This window comes from Xenopus tropicalis, chromosome 1 (assembly GCF_000004195.4).
Source record: "Xenopus tropicalis strain Nigerian chromosome 1, UCB_Xtro_10.0, whole genome shotgun sequence".
Taxonomy (NCBI): Eukaryota; Metazoa; Chordata; class Amphibia; order Anura; family Pipidae; genus Xenopus; species Xenopus tropicalis.
The window spans coordinates 141,822,513-141,835,243 of NC_030677.2; the positions used below are offsets into that span (position 1 = coordinate 141,822,513).

At 36.2% G+C, this 12,731-nt stretch overlaps 2 gene segments (V, D, J or C); both read left to right on the top strand.

The window, feature by feature from the left end:
* Positions 1 to 7,875: 7,875 nt before the first annotated feature.
* On the top strand, positions 7,876 to 8,364 carry LOC101731734. The segment is given in 2 exon segments: positions 7,876 to 7,945; positions 8,030 to 8,364. Coding segments are annotated over 2 exon segments (378 nt in total).
* A 3,627-nt stretch (positions 8,365 to 11,991) lies between these two features.
* Positions 11,992 to 12,471, top strand: LOC116412217. The segment is given in 2 exon segments: positions 11,992 to 12,061; positions 12,140 to 12,471. Coding segments are annotated over 2 exon segments (375 nt in total).
* Positions 12,472 to 12,731: the final 260 nt, after the last annotated feature.

A 12,731-nucleotide genomic window follows, 5' to 3' on the forward strand; every position in this document is an offset into this window, starting at 1 on the left:
GGATATATATTTATTTATGTAACGTTGTAAAGGTGTTTATTGCACCTTCTGTATTTATCCCTGTGAAATGAATGACCCAATTAATATACTGTAAAGATGCCTTCATAATGCCAAAGTTTTCATGTTTATAATGTAAGGTCTTAGTCTTTCCTTTATTTTGTTATCTCTGCAACTCAGTCTCAAAAAAGACCTTGTTATTATCACTATTCCCTAAACTCTCACCCATGCTAGTGCTGGAAATAAATGTAATTTTAATTATTACAAGATCCCAAAAAACATCTCTCCTAGTAGCTTCCTGAACTGAGACAAAAAAAAGCTGTAATTTAGTGTATTTACAGTGACTGATCTGGTATAACCTTTCTGCTGTAGATAATAGAGATCATTTATGATGATCCCAGAAGAAAGTGCAAGAGCACTAAGAGAAACAAATATAAGAAGCACAATCCAGTAAATGAGCCCTAATATGTTCACAGAATCATGGAACTCACCACACACACTTTACTTGATATGAAGATTATTAGAAGAGCAACATTTATTTGTAGGTGTCAACACAACATTTTGTTTCTTCAGGTACTCAGTGTATGAATGATTTATAAATATATGTTTTTCAATATAGATCTTTCTTTATTTATACATTTCTAGCTGTTGGCAGATTTACATTTTCTTCTTCACATCTTCTTTCTTCACACCTATAAAGAAATATATCAAATAATGAATCAGATTTAATTCTATAAAAAAAAGTGCATAACTGATTTGAATATTCTTTCCTTACTACAACTATAGTATAAAGGATGTCCAAGCATAAGAAAAAAGCCTTATACAGAATCTATCTCTCTTATCATAGATTGATGAGTAGGTCTGGGTTTGTGGTACAGCCATGGGGCATTTGACTTGGGCACCCATCCAGGGACTTCTTGGGGGGCAAAATTGATAGAAGCTTAAGGAAAATAATGTAGAGCATAGCAGTTGATTGATATTTCTATTATACACATCAGTGATTTCCAACGTACAGCATCCCGTTGACTGTCAATGTCTGAAAGCCTGAGTTCCTTAGGTATTCTTTAGTTCCATAGGTATTGTTTCTCATAATGGGCAGGATAGAGGCATTTTGCGTCAAATGATCCCCACCCAAAGATAAACAGATATAATATAGTGGTTATGCTGTATAGTCTTTCACTTTCCACAGAAACTGTAATTCAGCTATAAAAAGTAAAAGGTCTGTTCCTTAGGCAACATGTATTTAAAAGGGAAATTATGTTGTAAGTGAATTCCTTGTTGTTGTTTTTTAAAAACTTTTTTCTATTTATTTTATATAATACTATAATATACATATATACTTTCTATTATATTTATTTTTATTTAAAAAAAAAAAAAAACTTCTCTAGTGTAAAATGCACAATAATTCAAGTAATTATACCTCTGTAATAATATCATTATCAGGGTAAATAAAATACAAAACAATAAATGATCAAAGTAAACTACCAACCATACCTTTTTAAATGACCCTAGATGGCAGTGTTACATCAGCTATGGAAAATATTGACACTGCCATCAGGAACCCATTTGTCATTATGTTTATTTTTAAAATAATTGTATGCAATATATTTCAGTACTGTACAAATACCATGGAAAGAATCTTGGGTACAGATCAGGGAGGGTAATTGTGGCTACCAATAGGTGCTTTTCCATGGTAGAACTTACATATAGCAGTTGATCTATTTTGGGGCTTATTTTCCCTTAATATAATTATTCTTCACCTACAATTCCAATACACAAAAAAATGTTGGCTGTATTTGTCTTTTATTTTTCAGTATTTCATTTTGATCTTGTGACTGTATAATTCAGTTCAATAATTTACAAAATATATGAATAGATATGTGCATAAAGCTTTTATACACGTTATATTATATACTTAAAGTTCTACTTTTGTGAAATTAAAATAAAGGATTGTGAGTTAGATAAAGTGCAACTATTTACCCCTACAGCATGGTACATGTATAGGACCTGTTATGCAGAGGGCTCAGGACCTGGGGTTTTCCAGATAAGGGGTCTTTCCATAATTTGTATCTACTAAAAAATAATTAAAAATAAAGGCCAGTGGGGTTGTTTTGCCTCTAGAAAGGATTAATTATATTTTAGTTGGGCTCAAGTACAGGTATGGGACCCGTTATCCAGAATGCTTGGGACCAGGAGTTTTCCGGATAAGGGGTTTTCCGTAATTTGGATCTCCTACCTTAAATCTGCTAATAAAATTATTTAAACAGTAATTAAACCCAAAAGGATTGTTTAGGCTCCAGTAGGGATTAATTATATCTTAGTTGGGATCAAGTACAAACTACTGTTTTATTATTACAGAGAAAAATGAAATCATTTTTAAAAATGTGAATTATTTGATTACAATGGAGTCTATGGGAGATGGCCTTCAGTAATTCGCAACCTTCTGGATAATGGGTTTCCAGATAAGGGGTCCGATACCTGTAAAAGGTACTGTTTTATTATTACAGAGAAAAATGCAATCATTTTTAAAAATGTGAATTATTTGATTAAAATGGAGTCTATGGGAGTTGTTTTTCCAGTAATTTGGAATCAGGATAACGAGTTTCTGGATAACTAATCCCACACCTGTATATTATATGCTTATATTCCTTAACCATGTACCCTAAATAAGATAACCTAAGAATGAAAATATCTATTAACAAAAGGGGCAAACCAGCGCTCTGAAGCAGGGCACTTAAAAGAACAGTTCTGTGCAAAAATAGTACTGGGTAAATAAATAGGCTGTGCACAATAAAAATGTTTAGTTAGTTAGCCATATATGTAGTCTATAAAGACTGGAGAACTCATCATCGTCCTTTGCAGCTCGTTGCAACTCTCTAACCTGCTACTAGTAAGTAACCAATCAGTGACTTGGGGGGGGGGATATGGGACATAACTTTTTGCTTTTGAATCTGACCTGTGTGCTTAGGAAGTAAAGCAAACTAACTGAACAGTTATGTCCCATATGGGCCACCCCTCAAGTCGCTGCCTAACTTAGAGGTTAGAGAGCTAAAAAAAAAAAGGAAGTAGTCTTCTGGCTATTATGTTAGACATCCGCCCACTCCAGCCTTTATAGAGTTATATAGATAACTAACTATATTAGAAACATATATTTTGCATGGCCTATCTATTTACCCAGTTTGCTGACTCAAGACTGTCCTGAAAGATATGTATTTGATTTGTCACTTGATATTTTAATAAATTAAGAAATACCATTTGTTATTATATATCAAGGGGTTAAAGTTTAGGGCTCTGGTACACGGGGAGATTAGTCGCCCGCGGGCGACTAATCTCCCCGTGTACCAGAGCCCTAAGTGGAGAGTATATTGCCAGGAGCATGTGTTAAGTATATAATAATAAGCCAGTGTAAGAAATATGATCAGTTTATGCAAATCAATATGCTTCCTGTTTGAACTTTATAAGAAGGAATCCCATCAGAGTATTGTGTCAAGCCACAGATACCATGTTTGTCTTGTGTGTTATATTGTGCCTCTCATTTCTCCCTGGTGAGTGGGAAAGGTCTCACACAGGCTCAGTTATAAACTGACAGTATCCCTGGGATTTAAACCTTTCTGTTTTCTTGTTCCTAGAAGTCAAGTCTGATATTGAGCTTGTTCAGCCAAGTTCAGAAATTAAATCCCCCGGTGAGAATGTTAAACTGTCCTGCAAGACATCAGGGTATTCATTCACCAGCTACAGGATATATTGGATACAGCAGGTTCCTGGGAAAGGATTGCAATGGATAGGTGCAATATATCCTGCAAGTGCAAGAACAGAATACTCACCCTCATACCAAGGAAGGTGCCACATTAGCACTGATAATTCACAAAGCACAGCATTCCTGCAACTGAACAATCTAAAAGTGGAGGATACTGCCATATATTACTGTGCTAGAGACACAGTGAAAAGAATTAACTGACTAGTCATACAAAATGATTGTTATTTGAATCAGTTTAGACATCTGTCTGTCTTCAGTCACCTTATCCAAACAGAAAGAGAACATCTGCTATGGTTATTCCATTTGGTGTATGTGTAACATAGCTCTGAGTGTTTCCTGTATACTGTCTTGGTTTATTAACGTGATATGGCAATATGCCAACCTTTGCACTATACTGGAAAGTTTGCATGTGCCTTGCTTGTCTGTGACAGGCTGTTTTTGCTATTAAAGGGGACCTGTCACCGACACATAAAAAGCTGTATAATAAGTCCATTGCAAATTGAATACAAAATTCTAATTCTTTTTTTTATTAAAACAGGCATACCTGTTATAAATGTATTTAAAATCCAAGCTGTTGTATATTCCCTGCCACACCACTATGCCTCAGGCAAATATATATATATATATACAATTCTAATAAAGTTAGCACACCACCTAACAAGGGGACAGGTGCTACTGCAATCAAAATAACAAGATACAAATGTAACAAAGGCTAGCACTCACAGGACTTAAATAGGTATATCGAAAAAAGAAAAAATGAAAATCAAAAAGTCTCACAAGACGTGATCCTTACATAGTTTTTATTGAACCGACGTTTCAGTTCCTCACAAGAACTTTCCCTGAGGAATATATATAATATATAAGTAGTCTCCTCTTTAATAAAAATAATTTGTTTATATAAGTCCTGTGAGTGCTGACCCTCCCTTGAGCACCTTCAAGATTATTTGGACCTGCACCCAGGCAACAACAACTTATCTATATGTGAGTGCCGGCATTTATTTGGAAGTTTATATATATTTATATATGAAAATCAGAAATCATAATAAAGAAAATGTAAACTATGTATGTTTTTACTTAACTGGCTAAATCATCAAAGCTTTTGGCTTTTGGACCTTATTGTTAGAGTTCAGTGGCAGCAGTGACCTATCACAAATTATTGATTAAGTTCCTAAAAAATGTAAAGTGTATGAAGAGTATGAACAAAGCTAGGATCAATATATACAAATCAATGCTGTGCTTCCTGTCTTTAGCTTGATGAATTGTGGGGCTGTCCATTCCCCGTCAGAGTATTGTGCTAGTTCAGCAACAGAAACCATGTTTGTCTTGAGCTTTATTTTGTGCCTCTCATTTCTCTCCCGTAAGTGGGAAAGGTCTCACACAGGCTCAGTTATAAACTGACAGTTTCCCTGGGATTTAAACCTTTCTGTTTTCTTGTTCCTAGAAGGCAAGTCTGATATTGAGCTTGTTCAGCCAAGTTCAGAAATTAAATCCCCCGGTGAGAGTGTTAAACTGTCCTGCAAGACATCAGGGTATTCATTCACCAGCCGCCACTGGATATACTGGATACAGCAGGTTCCAGTGTGTGTACCAGGTTCCTGGGAAAATGATTGCAATGGATTGGATGTATAGATCCATCAGATGCAGAGACACACTACTCACCCTCATACAAAGGAAGGTGCCACATTAGCACAAAGCACAGCATTTCTGCAACTGAACAATCTAAAAGTGGAGGATACTGCCATATATTACTGTGCTAAAGGCACAGTAATAAGACCTGACTAGTTATACAGAAATGCAACTCTCTTGATGATAAATCCATTCCAACACTAGAGAGCAGGAGATACAAAGAAAACGATACATTCATATAACAGAAGTATGTAATAAAGCCAAAACTGGGGAATCTCATACTGTACTATTGCTTTTTTAAACACAGTCAAGCTGTCCTTTACACCCCTTTTTCTAATTAGGATACAGACATTTATGGTAAAGGTAGGAATAAAAATACTTTACCAGAAAGGTCATGATCTACTTGTCTATTGCAGGTCTAGGCAAATTATGAAGATAATTTGCTCTTCCTATGCTGCTGTTGCTATTGCTGCTTTTTTATACAATCTGTTTCCAGCAAAAAAGCTCAGAAATTTTAGCATCTTCAGAATCAATCGTGAATTTGAAAATTTAGCAGCTAGGTCAGCAACAACTTGTATAGGACATATAACCAGTAACAGTTTTTAAAGATGTTATCCAGTATGAATTATGGATGAACATTGTACTTATTTAAGCATCCAAAAGTGATATAATGGTTTACAATCTTATTCATCTTTTTGCTGAGAAATAGTAACGGTCTCATATGACAAAGATGGAAAAATATTATATTGATTGAGCCATTTGGTGTGTAAAAGGCAGAAGTTTCTCCTCTCCACCTTGTGGTTTAAAGGACTTACCAAATCAGAGGCAGTAGTAAGAATAGTTACCTTATGCCTATTTCCTATGTTCCATTACATTCATTTTACTATTCTTCAGTTACACTTTGGTATTGTATCAATCTCATTGCCTATTCCTGCCCTTGTGATCCTTGCCATTTTATAGAATAAGGGTTTATTTATTTACCTTCATTTGTGTAGTTTAGCAACCACTACCCATTTTGTGGCTCTAACAAAGTATATTGTACAGCAAAAGCAATGGGTTCTGGAGTAATACAAGCTAGACCAACAACCAAGCACCATTAGTAATAAGACAAGGGCATTTATAGGATTTGTTGGACTAAAACTGCAGCATCATGATATATATTGTCAACACACAGCCATACTGATATCCTAGCAAAATGTCCTGGTGCGATGACTCCATTGAGTTGTATGCCCACTTCAGCCTGGGGAACACACAGGGCAGGAACACAACACATATAAAGGTATACCTTTTCTTTTGGACAAAACTTAATGCAACTGTGTCTGTTTTGTCTCAGCTATATTTATTCTACAGAACATTTTACCATACCTAAGTAAACAGCCCTAGAAGCTCCTTCTGTTTGTTTAAGATAGCAGCTGCTATTTTAGCTTGGTCTCAGTAGCTTCAGTTCTGCTGCTCCAGATGCTGGTAGCATAGATCACACATTCTGATGGGAGGGGGAGTGAATTCTTATGAATTCTTATGGGAGGGAGGTGCAGAAAAGGGAGAGAGGAGAGAGCTGCTTGGAATGAAGGAATTTTCTGAGAAAGGAAGTCTGATACCAAAGAACACGTTTACACAAAAGAAGACAAGAAATCCTGTGTTTCTTTTGATAGAGGACTCAATGTAGCATTACTGTAAGTGTTTATGGCTGTATTTACATAGACCTTTCTGATAAAGCTTACTTAGTTTTTACCTTTCCTTCTCCTTTAAGAGATAATTACAGCTGAGTGTGGACCTATGATGAGCATTCAACAGAAGAAGTTGTCCCACCAGATTCCAGGTGCCCTATATGCTTGGGCAGATTTAATAATGTCTCCTATACTGATGCTTTTAAACCCAATAGGATCAAGTTCCTGTTAAAAAGTGCCAATATTTATATGTCCTGAATCCTTTATGTCATATGTGTATCTCTGTAGCTCCTTGAACATGTAGCTTACCCACAACAATCAAAGGACAAAAAAAACAATTTTCTGACATGTGGGAATACAAGTTCCTCAAAAGCAGAACATGTACTGAGATTCCTACTAGGGTTGCCCTCTGCTCAGAATATTACCAACGTGGGCGGTAAAAATGAAGCTTGGGAAAAATTATAAAAAATATAGGAAGGCCTTAGTTCCTACCTTTCATTCCACCAAAGTAATATTGTCCCAAGTACCAGGGACAGAACATGATTTTACATTTTAAATCAGTTAAAGCTGCCTGAAAGAGTGAAATATCACTTGTTATTAGCAATCAAAGTAAAGTGAACTAATAATTTTGTTAATATTAACTAATGGGGAATTTATAACTGGGAAAATAAAGTAACCAATCATAAGCCAGGGTAGCTAGTCCAACTGCAATCAGGTTACTGATTCGTAGAGAAAAAGGCTATGATCAGTGTATGCAAATCAGTACTGCACTTCTTCTCTTCCTGAGCTTGATAAGAAGGAATTGGGGGCTGTCATTCCCCATCAGAGTATTGTGCTAGTTCAGCAACAGACACCATGTTTGCCTTGTGCTTTATTTTGTGCCTCTCATTTCTCCCTGGTAAGTGGGAAAGGTCTCACACAGGCTCAGTTATAAACTGACAGTATCCCTGGGATTTAAACCTTTCTGTTTTCTTGTTCCTAGAAGTCAAGTCTGATATTGAGCTTGTTCAGCCAAGTTCAGAAATTAAATCCCCCGGTGAGAGTGTTAAACTGTCCTGCAAGACATCAGGGTATTCATTCACCAGCAGCCACTGGATACACTGGATACAGCAGGTTCCTGGGAAAGGATTGTTATGGATAGGACAAATAGATCCATCAGATGCAGAGACACACTACTCACCCTCGTACCAAGGAAGGTGCCACATTAGCACTGATAATTCACAAAGCACAGCATTCCTGCAACTGAACAATCTAAAAGTGGAGGATACTGCCATATATTACTGTGCTAGAAGCGACACACTGAGTAGAAGCAACTGACTAGTCATACAAAATGATTCTCTCTCAGTCAGGCGTGATTCCAAGTTACCACTAGAGAGCACCCATACATTAAGTCATCAACAGATAGTGAGACTGATGAGGACTGAAGTAAAAAAACAAAATGATCAGAAAAAAAACAAGCTGTATGTATGCAAATGTTTAATGAAAGATAGAATAGTTAAAGAACATGGGAGGGATATTTTTGAGTATAAGTTTGATTCAAAGCAGTGTTTGTTATGGGTTAGGTTGCTACCCGCACTTGGAAAAAAATACTGACCTTCCCACCTCTGTTGACTTGTTAATGACTTTCTTCCCTATAAATTACAAATACATACAGAAATATGCACATTCATATAATGTGTAACCTGGGTGCTCAGGATTAAAAGCAAAGTAACTGGACAGTTATGTCCCTTATGGCCCCCTTTTAGTTGCTGACTGATTTACAGGTTAGAGAGATAGGAGGAAAGGAGGAAGTTGGGTTCTGCCTAATTCGTTAGATATTCGCCCACTCCAGCCTTTATAGATTATATTTTTGCCTATATTATACTATATAACTATATTTAAAACATATTTTAATTTGTATGGCTAATCTATTAACCCAGTTTTATTTTGTACACTGAACTGTTTCTTTAAACGATTTTTAGAAGACTTATCCCTTATCCAACCCCTCCCCTCCCAAGGTTCTATGCATTCCAGGACCTTGGTCCCAAGCACGCTGAGATCCTATACCTGTACTTACATTGCCTGTTAAATAACTGACACTTATGGCAAGGTAGGGAATAAACCTACTGTGCCTAAAGCCAGAAAAGTTCAGATTTAGCAGTTACAGTAGGTCAGCAATTTGTACAGAGAGCATATAAAAACTTATAGTTTTGGGAGACGGATTACCCAATCTGAATTATGGATGACCACAATAGCCATACAGGCATCAGGCAAATTGGCATAGTGGTTTTACCATTCTTTTTTTTAAAGTGGTTGGGACCCCATGTGAGAAGAAGACATTATTTTAACTGAAGTATTTGGCATGCTAAAGGATGATTCTCATTTCTACAGTACCTTGTTAATGGTGATATTCAATTTACTTTATTTCTCGTCAGTTATTATATTTTCTGCATCTCATTGCCTATTCCTTCCCTTGGATCCTTACCATTTTATAGGGCTTGTTTACCTTAATTAACTTTTAGTATGTAGTAGAGATTGATATTCTGAATCAATTTGCAATTGGTATTCACTTTTTATTTTGAGTGTTTTTTTACTTATTTAGCTTTGTGTTCACCTGTTTTCCAGTTTGGAATTTTAGCAGCTATAGGTTGCTAGGGTCCAATTTAACCAAGCTACCAGGCACTGGTTTGAATGAGAGACCAGAATATGAATAGGGGAGGGCCTGAGTAGAAAGATAAGGAACAAAAAGTTGAAATAACAACACAACTGTAGCCTCATGGTGCAATAGTTGTTGACTGCAGGGGTCAGTGACCCCCATTTTAGCTGGAAAGAGTCAGAAGAAGGCAAATAATTTATAAACTATAAGAAGATCAATTTAAAAGTTGTTAAGTATTGGCCATTCTATAACATACTAAAAGTTAACTTTAAGGTGAACTACCCCTTTAAGGTTTGTATTTACAGTATCTTTGCAATATAGCACCTACAATAATAAATCAGCCTTACTGTTTTTAACGTTGTTAAATGTTAATTTGTCCAAAATAACAATAAGAACATCTGCTATGGTTATTCCATGTAGTGGCTGTGTAACCTAGCTGTAAGTGTTTCCTGCATACTGCCAGGGTGGGTTTATTAACGGCATGTGGCAATATGCCAACCGTTGCGCTGTACAAGTTCACATGTGCATTACTTTCAGGTCTTGGTTGACAGGTTCTTCTCATTTAATCAGCAACATTTAATTAAAATTTCACCCATTTTATTGATCTAATGAAGCACATTGTATAATAAAATCAGTGAGTACTGAAAGTAAAACAACCTAGACCAACAACCTTGCACCAATAGCAGAAAGACCAGGGTATATATAGGCTTTTTTGCACAAAGGCTGTGCATAAGGGTGTGGTGTCAACATAGCATATATCATTACACCATCATATTATGCCATAGCAAGAGGGGGGCGATGATGGGCCCTAGTGATGAACAAAGTCCAGGTTTGGATTTGCAGCAAAATTTCACATTTCGTCATCAGTAAATATTTTCGTAAAAAACACTGTAAAATTCTGCCACAAAAATAAACATGGCAAAAATCCACCAACAGACCCACAAGATATTTTGCATTCAAAGTACTCTGTGCAGAAAAGTTGCCTTAAAATAAATTTGTGGCAAAATAACACCCAGTGACTCCTCTGTATTTTGCTTTGGAAAAGTAGCAGTGAAAAAAAGTCAGTGCAGAAAAAGTGGCTACAGAAAAAAGTCCATTGATTTCAGTGTGTTTTGCAACTTTTTGGGGCCGATTCACTAAAGGCCGAAAAAACGAGTGTTATTTATAGCATGTGTTAAAAATATTATCACTTCTTATATTTGGAGAATTAACGATCGATTCACAAAAAGGACACTTGTCTGAATTAAGAAGCGATTTTATCTGGCCGTGACATATTTTTAAGCGATATTTTAAAGCATGCAATATATTTATGTGTTATTTCGTAGCTCGCAATATTAGCGCACGCTATTACACACCTAACCATTACTTTCTGAAATCTACCATTCTGAAAATTACAATTTCCCTCAAAACTCGAGTATGCATCACTCTAGGGCCAACACACACTTGATTCTCTTCTTCAGATTCCAGAAAAAATCCGACTACAAACTCCATCTTGTCACCACAGACAATCACCAGCTGCAATGTTGTTTAGTAACGCCTACTCCTGGGAAGCATTAAGTTTCACAGTAATTATCGCCACATTTTATGCTTTTAAAATATGTCTGTGAATTATGCGTTAGTATTATTTCTATTAATTATCGCAATGCAATGGAAATAACGCTTCGCGATAATTGAGATTTTTGCACTTGCGATATGAGTAGTAACGCATGCAAAATTACTTTGATGAATCGGTACTTAATTAACACTTTTTAATGCATAAAACTATGTGTTAAACATATTACATCATATAACAAGATGTATAAGGTTATATCTTACATGGCATTAATGACTCTTGTATTATCAACATATAAAAAAAAACATACTTCCAGCATGTAAATAGGGGGTTTGAGTTCAGTGAAAGTGGTGACCATTACACCTGATTGAGTCAGTCCCCCAAAAACAGGTAAGCGTTTCGTTAATTTTAACAAAATGCAATTCTACAGGAGACTTGAGAAATTTTCGCTGAAACAAACGGTACAGATTCGCTAGTGGCAACACAGAAATTAAGTTGTAAATTTTTACTATTATTTTATATTATAAAATAAATGACATTATATGCCATGCTCCGTTCTGCCTACATACCCATCTACTATCAGTCTAACTGCAGTTCTGACCTTTTGAGGTCCCTGACTCAAGACTGCCCTGTCCAAATAGGAAGAGTTTGGGGTATGTACAACTGCAGTCAGGTTACAAATGTATGCAAATCAATACTCTGCTTCCTGTCTTGAGCTTGATAAGCAGGACTTGGGGGCTGTCATCAACCATCAGAGTATTGTGGTAGTTCAGCAACAGATACCATGTTTGTCTTGTGCTTTATTTTGTGCCTCTCATTTCTCTCTGGTAAGTGGGAAAGGTCTCACACAGTTATAAACTGACAGTATCACTGGGATTTAAACCTTTCTGTTTTCTTGTTCCTAGAAGTCAAGTCTGATATTGAGCTTGTTCAGCCAAGTTCAGAAATTAAAACCCCCGGTGAGAATGTTAAACTGTCCTGCAAGACATCAGGGTATTCATTCACTGGCTATTGGATACACTGGATACAGCAGGTTCCTGGGAAAGGATTGCAAAGGGTGGGAGCAATATATCCTGGAAATGCAGATACACGCTACTCACCCTCGTACCAAGGAAAGTGCCTCATTAGCACTGATAATTCACAAAGCACAGCATTTCTGCAACTGAACAATCTAAAAGTGGAGGATACTGCCATATATTACTGTGCTAGAAGAGACACAGTAAAAAGAACCAACTGACTAGTCGTACAAAATGATTCTCTCTTAGTCAGACATGAATGCAAGCTACCACAAGAGAGCAGCAACATGTAATTTACAGTATTTTACAGCTGAGGACTGAAGTCAAGTAAAAAAATCAGAGCAAGCAAGAAACAAGCTGAATGTATGAAATGTTTAGTGAATGTTAAAATGGTCAAAGAAAGTGGAAAATATAATTTTAGGATTGGTTTGATTAAGTAGGAATTAATATTTCAAAAACAGGGAAATGCACAAAACAATGA